Source organism: Micropterus dolomieu, linkage group LG11 (genome assembly GCF_021292245.1).
Source record: "Micropterus dolomieu isolate WLL.071019.BEF.003 ecotype Adirondacks linkage group LG11, ASM2129224v1, whole genome shotgun sequence".
Classification (NCBI taxonomy): Eukaryota; Metazoa; Chordata; class Actinopteri; order Centrarchiformes; family Centrarchidae; genus Micropterus; species Micropterus dolomieu.
The window spans coordinates 8,650,121-8,667,799 of NC_060160.1; the positions used below are offsets into that span (position 1 = coordinate 8,650,121).

The following is a 17,679-nucleotide window of genomic DNA, read 5'->3' on the forward strand; positions in this document are numbered from 1 at the left end:
AGCCTTGTCACTACCAAAGTTGGACCGATTGTCAGTAGAAGGCTGGAATGAGACTGAGTGGATGAAAGTGGAGACTGAAGGAGAGAGCTGAAACAGATGATGAGGAATAAAAACATATCAATTAAACTTGTCGTGCAGAACGGTTTTAATCTCTGAAAAATATAGACAGATTATGAATATTTGTAGGGATTAATTAAAACAAGGATTCTAAGAAATAAATTAAACGGTAATATATTTATTAAAAACATTAATAGGGCTGCTGCAACTTAAATCTATTATCTGCAAAATATTTTCTCAATTAATTATTTTAACGTTTGGTCTACAAAGAATCAGAAAACAGTTTTTAAAAGTTCCTGTGAATGCCAGTGAAAGATTTAGTATAGCTCAAGGTGACATCATTAAATGTCTTGTTTTATCCTACCAATGTCCAGAACCCAAAGATATTTAGCTAACTAATGTCACTCAAGGAAAAGTAGCCAATTATCCCATTTGAGAAGCTGGAACGGCCTAATGTTTGGTATTTTTGCATGAAAAATACATTAAAAAGATTGATCATTATTAAAATAGCTGCAGATGAATGTACCGGCAATCATCAAATCAGTTCATTGACTCATCGTTGCAGCTCTGAACATTAAAAGATATCCATATTTTAGAACAAGTACCATCTTAAAAAGGGCATGGTATACTGGGATTATATTTTTAATAACATGCATAACACTCAGGGAATAATAAGCACTTATAGACAATGCAGTACAATGCAGTGTGTTACCCTGGCTGTGCTTGTGTCCTGGGCCTGAGTCAGACGGTCCCTGAGATCCGGAGAGAAAGACGCCACCCTTTCATTCTCTGCCAGCAGACGCAAGGTACACTTGTCCAAATGAGTTACTAACCTAACAAGAATACATGGCTGTTAGAGAAGAAGGAGAAAATGTAGGAAAACCATGACACAAGATATAAAACAACTCACTGAAACTGATTCTCCAGAACTTTCACTGCAAAATACACACAGTTGTGTACTTGTCTCAGGTAACATCTCTCCAGAACATCTGAAAAAGTAAATTTCAATTCAAACTAAAGTTAACAAACCATAATATTTTGATGTCGGAAGAATTAAGTGACATAAAAACTAATTACAAACCTGAATTCACTGCACACAAACTTTCCTGTTCATCAGCATCACGAGTGTGAGGAGACTGACACGTTAGCAACTGCATCACAAAGAAAAGCTCCAGGAAAATGTTTGGCACCAGGTTTTCTGTAAGACATGATAACACAAAACACAAGCTTTTTGTATTTATTCCTAAAGCATGTTAACTCCAAAATGATTTATTTTCATGTTTTAGATCTGACTTAATGATTATTTATTTTTGCTTTACTCTCTGTAAATGTATTTAATTATCTTACAAAGTGATATATAAATACATTAAATTTACCTTCCCCCCCACACAATTTCTATACCTAGCACAGTAATGCCGCCTTGTGACCACTTACCAGAAATGCAGGTACAGTACAGGTCTGCCAGGAGATCCAGTTCCAAAGAGAAGGTGACTTTGGATGGTTCTGGACAGGGTGTCTGCAGATCTGGTGTAACTTTAGACCCCGCCCTAGGCCCAGTCTTGGTAGGGGTGCAAGGGTCCAGAGAGGACGGCAGAGGAGAGCCAATCTGCTGGGCACGCTTTGTCCTAAAAACAAGACGAGAAACAGCATAGAAACTAAGGTGAAGAGCAAGTGATGCTGCAGTGAAGCCAAAAACATCAAAGAATATAAATTATTAATGAGAAAAGAAACAAACAAGATATTGTGATATATGTGCAGAAATCTGTAAAATAATAGTATCATAATGGGTGTATCGAATATTAATTTCAATATATATATTCTTCTATAATGTAGAATGACAAACAGCAGAAGGCATGTCAAAGGTCAAAAACCTGCCATTTCTTCCACTCCTTAAACTCATAAAATGAAAGGTCAATTTTCATATCAGAATAAGTAGAATCATTTCTCGTGTGCACGTACTTTTCCCTCTTTAGTAGCTCCCTCTCTTCCTGAAGACTCAGAGGACTGCCTACTGTCACTGACCCCTCAAGAGCCTCTGCAACTAACGGGGGAGTAGAGGGTTTACTGAATGGGGTGGAGGTGAAGCAGGTCTTTGGTTTGGAGTGTGGCCGCTCAGCACCGACTGGTGTTGGGTTTATTCTTCTAGATGGTTTGGATGCCCTGAAGGAAAATGGAAACTGTTACAAAAATGTGAAAATCAATGATGAGTCAGTGTTGACTTTTGTTTAACTGAGAGTTGGGTGGACTCACGCAGGTGAAATGGGTGATGACCCAACAGGAGGGAAGTCCTCCAAGTTGCTGAAGTTGAGCTGGTCCACAGATGGAGGTGAAACCTGTTGGCTTATCTTACTGTTTCCTCCTCTACCTGACCTCCTCCCCCCACTCTCCCACCGTCCAATCTCATCACTCTGATGTCCTCCACGCCCTCCTCCGTGTTTCCCTTGTCCCCCCACTATCAGGCTGCCACCGCCTCTCCTGCGGCCCTTCTGTGACTGGACAGTGGGACTCTGCTGGAGATCAGAAGGAGAAATTATGTAGTCCCCCAGACTGATCCTATGGCCAGAGCGGCGCTCAGAGCCTGAAGGCCTGGAGGAGGTGTTCCATGCTGAAGTAAACGAGGGACTGCTGAAGGCATTGACCCCACTCAGACAGTGGGACCCCGACTGACCAGAAGCATCCCACTCTGATCCAGGTGAGACAGAGGAGGCAGGAGAAAACAGCTGGACCCGGCTGGCACTCCGGGAACCAGCTCCGCCACCAGCAGACCTGCAACCCCTCCGGTCAGTGAAGCCCTGCGTCTGTGCAGCAGGTCTGGGGCGGCTGGGGGTCTTGGCCGGCGTTGCAGGGCCATGAGTTAGTGCTCGGCTGCTCTGCTCTCTCAGAAAGTTTAAAAGAAATGGGACAAATTCTTGTTTGTGAACGGCCACCCCGGGTTCACCCAATGCCAGCCTCTCAACTTCCTGTTGAAAAGAGAGACATAACTGTTGGAAAATGGACTGTGACAAATAGAATATGTATAAAGCTTAATTCGCACAGATGATCAATGCTATCTAATCCATGATGAACACAAAATACAACACAATATACTTTATTGTCCGTGTGGGGAAATTCATTTTGGGCTCCGTCATACTGCATATTACAAACAATAAATCATTTAAATTTAACAGAAAAACAGACATCCGAAAAAACTATTTACCAAGTTGCCACATTGCACAATTATTGCTCAAACCCCTCTATTGCACTCTTAACAGTATTACACAGGAAGGTAGAAGTATATTGCACATAGACTATTTTAAGTCTGTAACAGACTTTTTATGAAAAAGGGCACAAATCAATTATTAAAACAATATTCTGCCTGATGGTAAAAGCTCGTACTCAGAGTGACGGACATGGGATGGATGGTCAAGAATTCTCTGTGCTCCTCTTAGAACATGACTGCCCATAAATTGTTTGGAGGGGTCGTCTTCTTCCCTACCCATTATGTTCATGGCAGTCTTTGTGAGTTGAGCCAGTTTGGATTTAGACTGCACAGATAAGACTGCCATACCATGCCTGTATTCTATCATTCGTATTTTATCAGACTTTACAGCACTGCCTGAACATAAGCATACGTTTCTCGTCCACACCGTCCTCAGCAAGTATAATCTCATCTGGAGTCTGGTGTACAGGCTATCAAAACATACATTTGCCAGGTGAGTATATTATCAGAGTGAATCCCCAAGTACCTAAATGAGCAAACCTGTTTAATTTGTGCGTTATGGATAACCGCAGGACTGTGATCACCTATTGGTTTTGGAATATAGAAGTGATCGCTAAATTGCCAGTTGACCTAGCTAACAATGCGCTGACAAACATCTGCTAACCTGCACAGCCCTCTTCAGACAGTATTAATAATAACAGTAGCAAGCAGCTACAGTAAGTTATAATCTGTTTTAGTGAAAGATTTTCTCTTGACTTATAGGGAAGTTGACAACGTAGTCTGGAGTCCATCCCATCCGGACTGTAGCTAACATAGCTCGCTAGCTCTCCAGCTAAAAGTTTTGTTTACAATCAGTTGTGAGCTATGTCATCTCATAAAACACGCTATACTAAGGCAAGTGCGTATCGGGTGTCTCACTCCTGTGGCAACTAATCACTTCGGACCAACCTCAACATTCTTCAGCCAGTCCAAGACCGTATTAACATCCGCTTTCTTCAGCAGAAGAGATTCCAAAAGAGCCGCCATTCTGGTGAGACGCTGCGCGGCTAAAGGACTGAGGGAAGCGGGGCGGGGCCAGTGTGTACGCACACGCGAACTGCGTATGACGTTTGCCAACGACGTGTGCAGCTAACAAGATTCTTCTTCTTCTTTAGAGTTTATCGGCAGCTTGCATCCATTATCGTTGCACTACCGCCATCTTCCGGCTTTATTTCCTGTCATGTCCAGTTACATCATATTCTTCTCATCATACCTATTCTTGATAAAAATAAGAAAATACTTCCTCTGCTTTGTTCATTCTCCCCACTTTCCAGTATTTCCTTCATTCCTGTCCCTATTGTTCCAACTATTCCTAACTCTTCCATCATATTTTTCCTCTGTTCTTCACATTGTCTGCAACTCAAAAACACATGCTCTATAGTTTCTGCAACCTGACCACAACCACAAAAACCAGTTGGGTGCTTCCCTATAATGTGTAATGTGCTATTCAAATTACTGTGACCTATCCTTAATCTGGTCATAACTATTTCTTCTTTTCTATTCCCTCCCCTATTCTTCACCGCCCCAACTTTACTTTGTATAGAATATAAATGTCTCCCTTTAGTTTCCATATCCCACTGATGTTGCCATTCTCTAATGGCTTCTTTCCATATTATACTCTTTCCTTCAGACTTTGACAACTTAATATTTTCTTCAATACTCTCTTTTTTAACAGCTTGTTTGGCTAACTTGTCCACTCTCTCATTACCCACAATGCCAATATGAGCAGGAATCCAAGTCAATTGAATCTCATAGCATTTTTCCCTTATTCTTGTGTATATTATCAATATTGAATACAGTAAATCCTGATGACTATTAGATATACCAGTCATGAGACTGTATAAAGCTGACACTGAATCACTTCCATTTAAAGCTTTTTTGCAGCTAACAAGATGACAGTCCTTTCTTTAAATAAAAATATAGAGCAGGTGTCTCAAACTGGAAACATGTGGGACCTACTGGATAGGTTGTTCTCCTAACTCTCTAGCTCTTGGATACAAAATTGTCCAGAGTTGTGGGTTTTTTTCTCTTCAATACATTTCAACTGTCACTGAAGAAAAAAACCCACATACCTGTCTTTTTGCTTTACATGTTTAGTAGAGTTACGCTGCTGAGGTTGCTTCACGTAGAATGGTCTGTGACAGGGATTAACTAGTTACATGAAATTTATTTACGTAATTTAATTACAACATGTAAATGGAAAAAATGTGTAATGAAATTACAGTTACTCATGAAAATGTTCATGATTACATTGGAGGTTACTGAAAAAAATTAATTTTGTTGCTTTGCATGTTTGTTTGTTTTTTGCTATTTCCAGCCACAGTCGTTTTGTAAGTTTGATGCTATTCTAATGCTTTAATTGGTTCTCATGTTTGAATTTGCAATGCTGCCCATATGGCAGTTAAATTGCCTCTCAAGCTGTCTTTTGAAAATGGTAAACAGCTGAAAACATTCATTAGAAATTTAGAAAAGTAATCAAAAAGTAATTAAATGTAAGAAGTTACATTACTTTAATGAAGTTATTGAAATAGAACTATAATAGTACTATTGAAAAACTGCTATTACCTTTTAAATAGGGTAACTTGTAATCGTTAATCTATTACATTTCAAAAGTAACCTTCCCAACACTGAGAATGGTTGCTTTGTCATGGCAGATGAGATAGGTAGCAGTCACATTAAATTCCATTAAAAAATGCTTTATTTTTCTTAATTTTTCTGCTTAATAATGAAACTTAGTGAAGTTCAAAGTGGGGATACTAAAGAAATTGATTTGCATAAAACCAGGGCCGGATCAGTTTGATACCCTTGATTTAGGAATATTTAATTGATTTAGGTTACAGCATACAGTTAAACCGCCCTATTACAACCTTTGTGTCCTCCTCCAGTGCCCAAACATTTCAAGATTAAAAACAGAAACCTTTCACAAGATTCTGTCTGCATGCGGAATGAGTATTTTATTTATAACCAGTTTATAAAAATAAAATACAAAATAATTTTAAAACAAAAAAGAACAAAAACACTGTACAAGGCATTGATATGATACAAATGATAGAATAAACATAAATAATTACAGTTATATACAATGCAAAACTCCCACTTGTTACATTCTTTCCTTGAGACTGTACAGTTACATTTCAAAACCATGACATACATTACAACACAAAAATATCAACCATTAAAAATTTCTAACAATTGAAGTCAAAATGATGGATCAGCAAATAAGCAAATGTCACATTAAATCATTTCAGTCAAGTATCTATAAGTTACTAACAAGTAATCCAATGCTATGACATGAGAAGTGTACTAGTGCACACGAAGGCTTTATTAGTTTCTATTTCACCTTTTAAAATAAAATAAAGCAGCTGGGTTTGTTCTATTGGCGTATGGTATCTGTAACCACAAATTCCGACAAGCTACTATAAATATGACACCTTTCTATGAGCAGGCCACTTTAAAAAAAGTGACAAAGAAAAGTTAATCTGGAAGGTATCACTAGTACTACAGCTACACACCACTTATGTGCAATAATTATGAAAATAAAACATAATAAGAATCTGATTATCTTCTAAAACCAGCAGCACTGTTTAGTGTCTGTTCCTCCCTTCCACCGAAGCCTGTTAGCATATAAGTTATGGTTTTACAATAATTATTTTTATTTAAATAATTACTTTGAATATTTTACAGGTACATATTAAAAGTCTGCACAACAGCGTTCTAAACTTTGAAAGCTTGAAATATCTTGAAATCGGTGAGCCTGAAATAGAGAGTTGAAAGAGGGAGAATTCAAAGATTGATTGCTGGCGACGTGTCAAAATTGCACATCCCTGTTTGAGAGCATACACTTATCACCCTAACAAACACACCTTGAATACTGAACCCTGAAATTCTCCAGTCAATCAATAAAAGGCCCACGCATTCTCACAGAAAAACAGCGAGCTCTCCAGTCGAAGCGCAGCTTTGTAAGCACAAGAGTCTGACAGCACTGATTTCAGATGGGATATATTCACCACACTGACTGGCATGGTAGTACATGCCATTCACAGGCAGGAGAGAAGTGATAGGAAGGCATGGCTTGGCCTAAGAGTGGAATGATCTCCAACACAGACAAGGCTCAGTCATCCCTCGCTACGCACAGAGGGGCAGAGAAGATACATTAAGGCGACTGACTGACTGAACGCTGTCTGCCTTCAGGATGAGTCATCATAGCTGCTCTGCGAGGCTAGCGTAGGTATCTGCAAGATCTGCAGGAGTCAGACGAAACAGCACATTTCATATCTACAAAGCAATTTCACCCATTCAGTCTGTATTCCCTCCAATATTTATCAAGTCAAACCACATCTGCAAAATTTATCAAAATATTTGGCAATGTGATTAGTTTTTTCCGTTCTCCATGTGTATAGCCATAATCCCATAAAGGCTATGACTGATATTTATCTTTCAACTGCTGCTGTTTCCTACAGTAGTGCTTAAAACGCAGCACAGTCTATTCTCCTTTTTCTTTTCTTTCTGGTAATTCTTATGTGCATCATGTCAGGTAGTTGCACTGATAAAAATACTGTCTATCATTCCAACAGCAACACAATCATCCCAAGTCAGTGCAGGAAGCACAGAAAACTCGTCAACAGGTGGGGGAGAGGATCAGTGAAAGATGGGTCAGAGAAAATACGCAGATGCACAGAAATTAAAACGGCTCACCCAGCAGGTAATGAAGTCACTGCCAAGTTTAAATCTTCACAAGATAGATGCTGTGTGATGGGAAGCTGTATGCAGCTTTTTACTCAGTAGTTGATTCTGATTTTTTTTTTTTTCTGTGTTGAGCATGCAAAGCGTAGCATTGGGAGGAAGCTGGAGTTATTGTACAGTATCTTACAAGCAGAGGAGTGGGAGGAGGTTGTGGAGGAGAGTTTCAGTGAGGAATCCTAACTAAATTAAACACAAACAAATACTCTAATTCTTTGCCTTGTGCACAAATATACTGTGTCATTATTCTCTGGCTCAGGAGAAACAAATAAAAATAACCAAAACATTCTTGCACATGGAAGCATGGAACATCATTTTGGTGTGAGAAATATGTGTACATATGGCCTCCATTTTCAATAACATTTGACAAAATGTTGTTTGAGGTCTGAAATTCACATTTCTTCGACGTTTTATCTCCAACACTGACCTGGCGTACAGGACAGTTAAGTGAGGTGTCACTTGAAATATTTCCTTTTCGTAATTACAAAGAATGGCTACTCTGTCATCAAGTAAACTGCTGCTCAAATTGTGTTTGATTTATAAACATTTGTGTTGCTACCTTTTCTACATAAAAGAATACTGGTAAAAAGGGTCGTCTTATAACGGCTGGCACAAGTTTGTTTTTGGCTCCTTTTTTTCTAATTACAAATAAACCAAAGAGAATCCTTGAGCTGCCCAAAGTGCCAAGGCACACATTGAGACAAACATCTGTGTCTGAACATTACTCATCAGTAATGTACCTTGTGTTGTTTAAGCTTACTACTGCTGCTACAGCTACCACTACTGGAAAACACACGTTCCATCAATGCCTTCAGCTCTAAAAAGTTTTCACAATCCTAACTTGTAATCCCTTCCTTCAGGGTACATTTTGATTCCCTCTTAGCAACACAGTAGGCACAAAAAGGTGTGTGTCCTCACGCACTTTACATGATTGATTGTATAAAAGGGTCACTTTGGAGTGAACCCTTCGATTAAACATTTAAAAACTAATGTGAGTGACACAAAACCAACAACCATACATACAACATCACACAGAAGAGGGCAGGAGTCCTAAGCATCGCTAAGCATCAAAATAAATATCTCAATAAATACAACTGTACACAAATTCTGGCTTTATGCTAACACATTATTAGCATCAAGTAAATATTATACCCTGCCTGCCATCTCCAAATACAGAGGAGACAACTGAATCAACCCCAGGCCAAAATTTTATTAAGTTGTGATCAGCTATACTGATACTCCATCAGTATAATCAAGTGCATTAATACTAAGGATAAATAAGTTACATTATGTGGTGGTGCAGGATGGATGAAGATGAATAAACAGGAAAATGATTTATTTATGTGCCCACTGGCCCAACCAACTATTGATTATGTATTATAGTAATGCCTGCATTAGGAAATTACTGTCTACATTTTACAGCTATATTATTTTGCTCTACAACATGATAATATAAATAAAATGAGGACCCTGACATGTCAACATTGCTTGTTTGATAAGTTATAAAAGGGCACTCCACAGATTTTAACACATAAAGGTCAGTTTACTCGCCTTCAGCCTTCTTTACAAACTGGAGACATGGGGATTGAAAGAAGTGGGCACTTACAAGATAGAGGGGCCGTGATGAAAGACGCAGTTTTGTTGCATAATGGGAAATGTAGGAGCCAGCATTTTTGGAGCTTAGCAGACTAAAGGTTCAGATATCTGAGATTCATTCTTTTTCAAGACTGCCTCTCAAAAGTCCAGCAACTTTTTAGATGTGCAATACAAAATTGCTGGAGTGCCCCTTTAAAGCTGGGCACATAAATGAATAACAAACCCTGTGTGCAAATAGTGAAGAGAACAGTGGGAAACGACGAGACAAGTGTAAGTCTCAGACGGACAGCGAAAATGGGGAAACAAGATGTTTTTTTAATTATACAGGAAGACTCAGGCTTTTATCCCTACTGCGGTCCACCCTATCATAATTGGAGTCTTCCCGTCCTCTGCTGTGGCAGCGCAACCTGGTGGGCAACTATCTGCTCAACTTGCTGGAGCACTTGCCCTCTCGGCTACAGACTTTCCCCCTGGGCAGGTGGAATGGGCCTGTGCGGGCCTGGCGGCTGCAGCAAGTATCCTGGTGGTGAGGGTAGAAGCGGCGGGGAGGTGGCGAGCCAGAAAAGCTTGGAGGCGAGCGGCTGCGGCCCAGGCAGCCCCCTCCACCGCCGCCACGGTGCTCGTGGCGGGAGGGCGAGGAGCTGACGGAGCGCTGCAGGGAGGAGGAGCTGCGTGGGGATGCGCTAGAGCTGCGATGGTGGTGCGGAGAGCTCGTCAGGCTGCAGATGCCCATCCTGGAGCCCCCGTGTTGAGCTGAGGAGCGGTGGTGAAGGGGGGAGACTCGGGAACCATGCATCAGCTGAGCAAGGCATGTCAAGAGGTCTGAGTCACTGTTGCTGCCAGCTCGAATGCGGTAACGCCTAAGCCTAAGTGGGTACAAAAAGCAGGGCAGGTTATGAATAAGAGCCAACTCATATATTTCAAAGCAAACCAGGGAACAATGTGATGAATCAAATTTCTTGCAGAGAGACGAGAGGATCCGTGTCAGTTTCCAAAGCTAAGCCAGTCAGCAGTTGTCTAGCTTAGCTTACCATAAAGGCTGGAAGCTAGGGGAAACAGCTAGCCTTGCTTTGTCCAAAGTAAAAAAACGCTTCCCAAAATTGACTAATTTACACATATTAACGCATATTTTTAATTTGTACATAAACAGAAATGTAAATACAAGAAGTTGTGGTTTTACAGATAATATTCCTGGGCCAGGAAGGCTCCACAAAGTCACTTCGCCTAACCAAGGAATAGTTCCAGCACAGTACAAATTAAACAAGCAAGATACAACGTATTACTTGGCAGATTTCTTATAGCTTTGGACAGAGCCAGGCTAGCTGTTTACCCCTGCTTTAGTGTTTCTGCTAAGCTAAGCTAATCACCAGCTGGCTATTGCTTTATATTTAGCATACAGACCCGAGAGTGGTATCAATCGTCTCATCTCACTATCAGCAAGAAAGCAAATTAATTATCCATAATGTACAACAAAAATCAACCAGCAAAGTGAATTTAATGCATTTTCTTGCATGCTTTTTCTTTCATAATGTTCATCATACATGCCTTGAAAACAATAATGGTTTGGGAATTAATCAATTTTTGATCCATGAAAGCAAAATATTACCTGCCCTCCACTGTGGGGCGGCAAGGTGGCTTTCCAGGAGGTGGGCGTGGCAGGAATTGGGCAGCCAGCTGCTCAGCGGAAGAAGCTGAATGAACAGGACGAGGGATTCTGCTCTTTCGGGACAGAGGGCTGGAGGAGGAGGAGAGGGAAGGAGCATCGTCTCCCTGGCGGTCCGAACGGGAGCCCATAAGAGAGTCCTCTTCCTGAGAACGGTCAGAGGTTGAGGACAGCGGGTCCCTGGCAAGGGAGGCCACCATGGGGCCACGCCTATCAGAGAGGGATGGCGAGGCAGTGGGAGAGGGGACCAGGCCCTGGTGGCTAGCTTTCTTCTGCAGGAGCTTCTCCTTCGCAGACCCTGGAGGAGGGAGCTCCAGCAGTCTGGAAGGCTCCAGGACTGGGATGCGACTTTGCCTCCGGCTGGGGTCCTTACGGGGAGCAGCCGGGGAGGAGGAGGTCGGGCCACTAGTGTCATCTGGGGCCTGATTCACTTCTCTGCTCTCTCTTAGCTGAGGCTCTGTGTCACAGGGAGTGTGGCCATAATCATTCTCAGCGTCTTTCAGCTTGGAGAATGCTCCGTTACTTAAATCCCTTTGGCCGTTAACAGGAGGGGAGAAGTGGCCATTGGCAAACACAGCACTGTGAGGGGAGCGTGGAGAGCATGGGGAGGAAGGCGTGCGCGGAGGAGGCGAGTGTGGGGAATGGGGGGAGCGTGGGGAAGACACGTGGCTTGGCACAGGGCTTTGAGCTTTGGCGTGGTTGTTTCCATTGACCAGCATCTCAGCCAGGGGGTCTGTGGGTGTCCCTGGATGGGTAAGCACATGGTCCTGGGGGGAGCTGATGTCTGTTGTACGCTCCTGGACCTGCTGAGCCTCAGTTTCAGCTTCACCATGCCTCTCCAGCAGGAGGCACTGTGGGGCACTGTCTGATCCTGACTGGGAGGAAAGCACAGAGGGACGCTGAGCTGTCAACTGGAGGGGAAGGGGAGGTGGAGACATGGGAGGAAAGAAAAAGACACACAGATGTTAATAAAAAAATAAATCACACTAAAATGGGAATAATATTCTAATTGTCAAAGGCCTGTTGCTGATAGACTACAACATGTCGAGTTGTGCTGTAGTTCTGTAGCAAGAGCCTGATACAGATGTGTGAAAAGGGAAGAATTGTATAATATGGGGTAATAAATGGTGATTAGTTTGGCAACAGCATGCAATACCATAGCTACCATTATCAGACCGAAACACACAAGTGCTATGGCAGTGTCAGTCAAGCTGTGAGTACTAAACCAGCAAGTAGGACAGGAAACGTTCACGCAACTTCGCAGGGGGCTTCAGCGAAGAGAGGGTGAGGAACAAATACAGGGAGAGAGAGAGAAAGAGAAAGATAGAGAGGACAAAGACGATCTGAAACAAAAGAGACCATGCAACCTGTAGTCATGACTCGACATTCCAAACATACATGCCACAATCAGACAAACACACACTCCTATTCAGATCACAAGAACACATGTCCAGACACAAGGACACATCTGACCCATGCTCTGCCTGGCCTTCACAATGCCCCTCATGGTTTCTGGAGAGAGCTGCCTGACAACAACATAAAAAAGCAAGCCGACTGTACAAAGAAGCCAAAATAAGCAACTTAAACAAACAAAAAAGAAAGAACAAAAATGTTGAAAGCCGGTGTATCGCTACTGATGCAGAGGAAGCTGAATGGAGGTCGGCTTTTTTACGGGATTGTGATGGGCTCATCACCTGTTGAAGCTGGGCACGGGTGATGCGTATGACAGAGGGAAACTTGGTGTTGGCAGCACCCGCCGGGATGGCTGGCAGTTTCCTGCGACTGGGCGAGCGGGTGCCAGGGGCAGGGTTTGGTGGAAGTGGTAGGGAGGCGTGGCAGGAGGAGGAAGAGGAGGTGCGCTCCTGCTGCTGCTGGTCAACGGACAGGCTGCGCCTCATGCTCGGTGGCTGGCGCAGGTGCAGCGGGTCCGACAAGGTGGTCAGGAGAGTGTGAGGGCTAGGAGAGCGCAGAGGGATGGGGCTGGATGTCCGGACCGCAACCTCCTCAGGCAGGGATGGAGGAGAGGTGGGGAGCTAAGAGACGGGAAGGAGAGAAGTGGGGGGTTGAAAGAGGAGGGGTTGTGAGATTGGTGAGGGAGTGAGAAGATGGAGGAAGTGCGGTGAGGTAGGACAAGCCGGATGCACCAGTTCGGAGCACGATGTCGAGCTGTTAAGGTAAAGCGACGGGAGGATTATAAAGATAAGGGGACAATCTTAGGGAAGGAAGAAAGAGGCGAGGTAGGTCGATTTTTGGAAGGCAGTGCACATTTTCAACTTGGAGGCAGTTGTTCTGGTTGTAGGAGAGAGTGAGTGGATAGTTATTTCTCTTGTAGAGAAAAAATTTGTTCTACAAATTAAGTAAAAGGGATTTATGTTGAACTTGTAGATTGAGTAGGATATTGAAATTCGACTCGGTGGGCTGGTTGAAGGTAATAAATCGAGCAAAAAATTAATTAAACTAAGCAAACCAAAGCATATTTTGGAAATAAATGATTTCACTTGTGAAGTAAATAATACCAACCAAAGACATTCCAAATGTCTGAAAATAAGATAAAATAATGCATGATATCTTATGCAAATCAAAGTGCATTTCAAAGCCATAAGCTCTCCTTTTCCCCATGCTGTGATCTGATAAAAAGCTCTGCAGTTGTGACACAAATATGTTTTTCTTACAAATAAACACAAGCGAAGAAGCGAAGCAGTAACATCTAACTTCACACTACAGCAAGATGCAGCTGGTGGACCTATGATATTAGCATTGATGTTCTATTTAGCTAGAACTCTGACTCTGTACAGCTTTTTAACATTGTAAAATGCTGACTACAGTCAGTACCATGTATGCCATGTTGTGAGTTGGTCTTCAAATTAAAGGGCTTACCTGAGTGAGAACTCCCTCAGCCAGAGCTTCCGCTGGGCTGGTTGGAGTGACGGGGGGCAGAGCCCCTGCAGGGCCCACGCTAAGCTCCAACTTGTCCACTTTTGCACTTCCCTTGGAGGAAGCCATGCTTTCTCGTCTAGCTTTTCCAAGGTTAGGACTAGGGCTGCCCTTTTCCCATCCAGGAGACTGTTCCCCTGGCTGGAGCACTTCCAGCTCCCCATCCTCCTCCGAAGGGCTGGTGGTAACCTTGGCTCCTGGAGAGCCACTGGGCCGCTCAACCATTACCCACTCCCTTGAGTCAATGTCCTGCCTCCCAGAGCTCAGATTGAGGGCCACAAAGCCCCCGCTACTGACTGCCCCCTCTCCCTGCTCCAGAGATCCACAGGATGCCGGCTTAGGAGAACCACCACCAGACCGGAACTCCTCATCATAGTGCCAGACCCTATCAGGGCGCTCCCCGGCAGCTTGACCCTGAGTTACTGGGATGACTGCATGCCCGTCAGCCTCCTTATCCTGGTGCTGGGTGCCAATCTGCTGTTTTGGTGAACTAAAACAGGGGCAAGATAGGTGCCAACAATCAACTCTCTGCTATATCCTACAGAAATCTTTGAAAAAACAGATCGGTTACTTGACAGACATACCCGCCCTCCAGGAAACGCTCTGGACTGGGCTTGGACTCTAGGCCAAGCCTCCTCTCCAGCTCAAAACTGTGAATGTTGCGGAGCTTCCTCAGCAGAGGGGCATCACGATCTGAAGCCACCACCTCAGGGTGCAGTTTGACTGGGGATCCCAGGCTTGGCCCAGCATAAGGGCTCTGGTGTCCTTGGTTACCCTGGTTGTTGCTGTGTTCCTCCTCAGTTGACGCCTATGGAAACCAGTCAGTTTTGTTAGTTAATGATTAGTGATTAACTAAAATGAACAGCTGGATATAAACTTAGGTATCAATTTTCTGAGTGAGAGCGCTTGAAGTGATAAAACTACACCAAAGTCTACCTTCCAGACTCCAGTCCTGATGCGGTTACGGTTGCGATCCAGCTCCTCCCAGACGTCAGCTTCCTGGTTGCGGTGTGGGTGGAGCGGAGAGCCCGGCAGGCGCTCTGGGGCTGGGTTGTTCTCCACATCACTGAGCTGCTCGTCCTGCAGGACCTCATCTGTGTTTTCCCTCAGCAGGTCGCCAGGGATCAGGGAGGCATTCGCCATACTGGGGCAACACAAGTTTCAAACATTACTTCATATTTACAGCATTATAAGACAGTGCAGGCAACCATTCAGAGGCAGGTGTACAATTTCAACATGTGTAACTCCTGAATTAACTCTAATGAAGTGTATTTATTTCAACCAAACATACCCCATGTGTGCCGGAGTGAGGCGGGTGTGATGTTGCGGTGTCGTGGCAGTGGCACTGATTGTCAAAGTGCCATCTGTGCCGGTCCGCTCCCAGTCATAAGGGTCATTCTCCACAACATTGTAGGTTTTCATGCTGTTGTCAAACACTGACATCAGCAGCTGTAATGACACAAAAATACAAAATAAACGTTTTTGTAAGTTTTTATTCAGTGAGATGCCACAAAGTCCACAGAAAATAGGATTTAAACACACGTGGTGCTTAAAGACAGGCACATAACACATAGCAACTTGAGCAGACCTTTCTAGATCAGCTCACTTTATTTAGGAAAAATATCAAACTGTATTGTCATTTACTGAAAACAGCATTTCTATGTAGTGAGAAAAACTTTCATTATTTTTCTTAAATCCAAATTAGACCTCTATGTCACCTGGTAGTCAGGCTTGGTGAAGTAGTCAAGGTTGGAGATGTGTTCCAAGAATACACCAAACTCTGCTGGTAGGTGTTTTAGCATCAGACGATGGTCGTAAGTGTCCTTTAGCTTCCCCACGTGTTCCTGGGAATGAACAAACACATACACCAGTCACATCTCATCACTTACAGCTACCTGGACAGGGCTGTATAGTTTCCGGGAAGGACAATAATTATTGGTTGTCCTTACTTTGTCCTTGATCTTCCTCCATGGCAACTGACCGACCAGAAACTCCACCAGCATATAGAAGAGAGACCACAGGTCATCATGACGACCCATCTCCTGCAGAATTACAACAGGATTGAGTTAACATTAATCAATAATATTTCATGACCAAAAAGAGAAAGTTGTGTATAGCACACGTGAATAGCATGAATAGACACACATGTGGGACAGCATCACAGATGACACAAGAGCTCCCACACATGGTAGATAGTGACTGACCTTATTCTTGTGTGCATTGACAGATGCATAGCGGACTGTTCCCCTGAACCCTGCCACTGGACGGGGCTGACAAAGACAGAAACAGCCATTAAAAGCTAATATACAATATAACACAAAAGTTAAAAGAAACTACTTATATTTGTATAATTTTTTTTATCTAACATCTAACACTATCCCTTTATTTCCATTCCTAATATTATTCGATCCCATTAAACCTGCAACATAATTTTAATTTTTTATACAGTTGTTATGGTGTTCATGTTAGCAATCTTTTGCGTATTTACACACCAGTCATTTTCATTTGGAGTAGTGTTTCTGGTCATTTGATGAATGTAAATCCAATATTCAATCTCTTTTAGCTCAGTTTATCAGGCATTTTAGCTGCTAAATGCTATTTGGTGCTGGGCAGGTAGCATCCAGTCGGTTTATCAGAGATTTTTTAGACTAAACACAGCCATCTGCTGCTGTTGTAAACGAGGGTGATAAGAGCAGTGAGACTGAAACAAAACAGTAAATTTGTGGACTGAAAAACAAAAACAAAAAACATCTCTGTGGTTGACACTTTTTCCATTACACATAATAATTTGATCCATTGTTAATATAAAAATATTTCGTGCGGTTAGGCTCAGTTTATACCCAGTAACAGAGAAGGGCACTTACAGGTCGGACCTCCTGGCAAGAGTTGGTGAACTGGCGAGCTAAACCAAAGTCCAGCATGTAGCAGGTTCTGCAAGTACTCGGAAAGCGGCCCATTGCGAAATTGGACTGAAGCAGAAAAACAAGATGCAATGGTTAAAAGCATAATATAATCAATTATGTGAGAATACAATCACATTAAAATTGTATGTATTTATATTCATGTAGCTTCGGGAAAATAAATAAGTTCTTATGGTGGAATATAATTTATTAAAGCAGCTCAGAAGACAGCTGAGACAGGCAGCTAAGACATTCTCCTACATTTTGGGCACTTAGCCAACACTCATTATGAGCCAACTTACTGAAAGTGCAATAATCAAAAAAAAAATGAATAATACAACAAAACTAGCAGCCAATAAAAAGTCACAAAGACAGACAATAGAACTATTCTCCTGTGTCGGGAATATATAGAAGGAGCATAAGTGCTAGGTAATGAAAAGAGAACCAAGCAGAAAATATCCTCTGCTGCACCCAGCTACGTGTGACTCACTGGTTTTATGTCACGATGAAGGAAGCCCACAGAGTGGATGCTCTCTATGGCCTCCAGGATC

At 42.6% G+C, this 17,679-nt stretch overlaps 2 protein-coding genes across 2 annotated transcripts in view; both read right to left on the minus strand.

The window, feature by feature from the left end:
- Positions 1–4,334, minus strand: part of LOC123979378 (codanin-1-like) — a 6,519-nt gene extending 2,185 nt beyond the window's left edge. Inside the window, exons 1-8 of the mRNA XM_046063285.1 lie at positions 4,205–4,334; positions 2,308–3,017; positions 2,017–2,217; positions 1,492–1,682; positions 1,139–1,255; positions 968–1,046; positions 770–890; positions 4–87 (exon numbers count right to left, since the gene is read on the minus strand). Of these exons, the coding sequence (XP_045919241.1) occupies positions 4–87; positions 770–890; positions 968–1,046; positions 1,139–1,255; positions 1,492–1,682; positions 2,017–2,217; positions 2,308–3,017; positions 4,205–4,282 (1,581 nt within the window). The 5' untranslated portion in view covers positions 4,283–4,334. The remainder of the gene's footprint in view (positions 1–3; positions 88–769; positions 891–967; positions 1,047–1,138; positions 1,256–1,491; positions 1,683–2,016; positions 2,218–2,307; positions 3,018–4,204) is intronic.
- Positions 4,335–9,926: 5,592 nt separating this feature from the next.
- Positions 9,927–17,679, minus strand: part of ttbk2a (tau tubulin kinase 2a) — an 18,260-nt gene continuing 10,507 nt past the window's right edge. The window contains exons 7-16 of the mRNA XM_046062974.1: positions 16,433–16,498; positions 16,178–16,270; positions 15,947–16,072; positions 15,520–15,677; positions 15,165–15,372; positions 14,813–15,036; positions 14,172–14,718; positions 12,989–13,327; positions 11,238–12,205; positions 9,927–10,497 (exon numbers count right to left, since the gene is read on the minus strand). Of these exons, the coding sequence (XP_045918930.1) occupies positions 10,050–10,497; positions 11,238–12,205; positions 12,989–13,327; positions 14,172–14,718; positions 14,813–15,036; positions 15,165–15,372; positions 15,520–15,677; positions 15,947–16,072; positions 16,178–16,270; positions 16,433–16,498 (3,177 nt within the window). The 3' untranslated portion in view covers positions 9,927–10,049. The remainder of the gene's footprint in view (positions 10,498–11,237; positions 12,206–12,988; positions 13,328–14,171; positions 14,719–14,812; positions 15,037–15,164; positions 15,373–15,519; positions 15,678–15,946; positions 16,073–16,177; positions 16,271–16,432; positions 16,499–17,679) is intronic.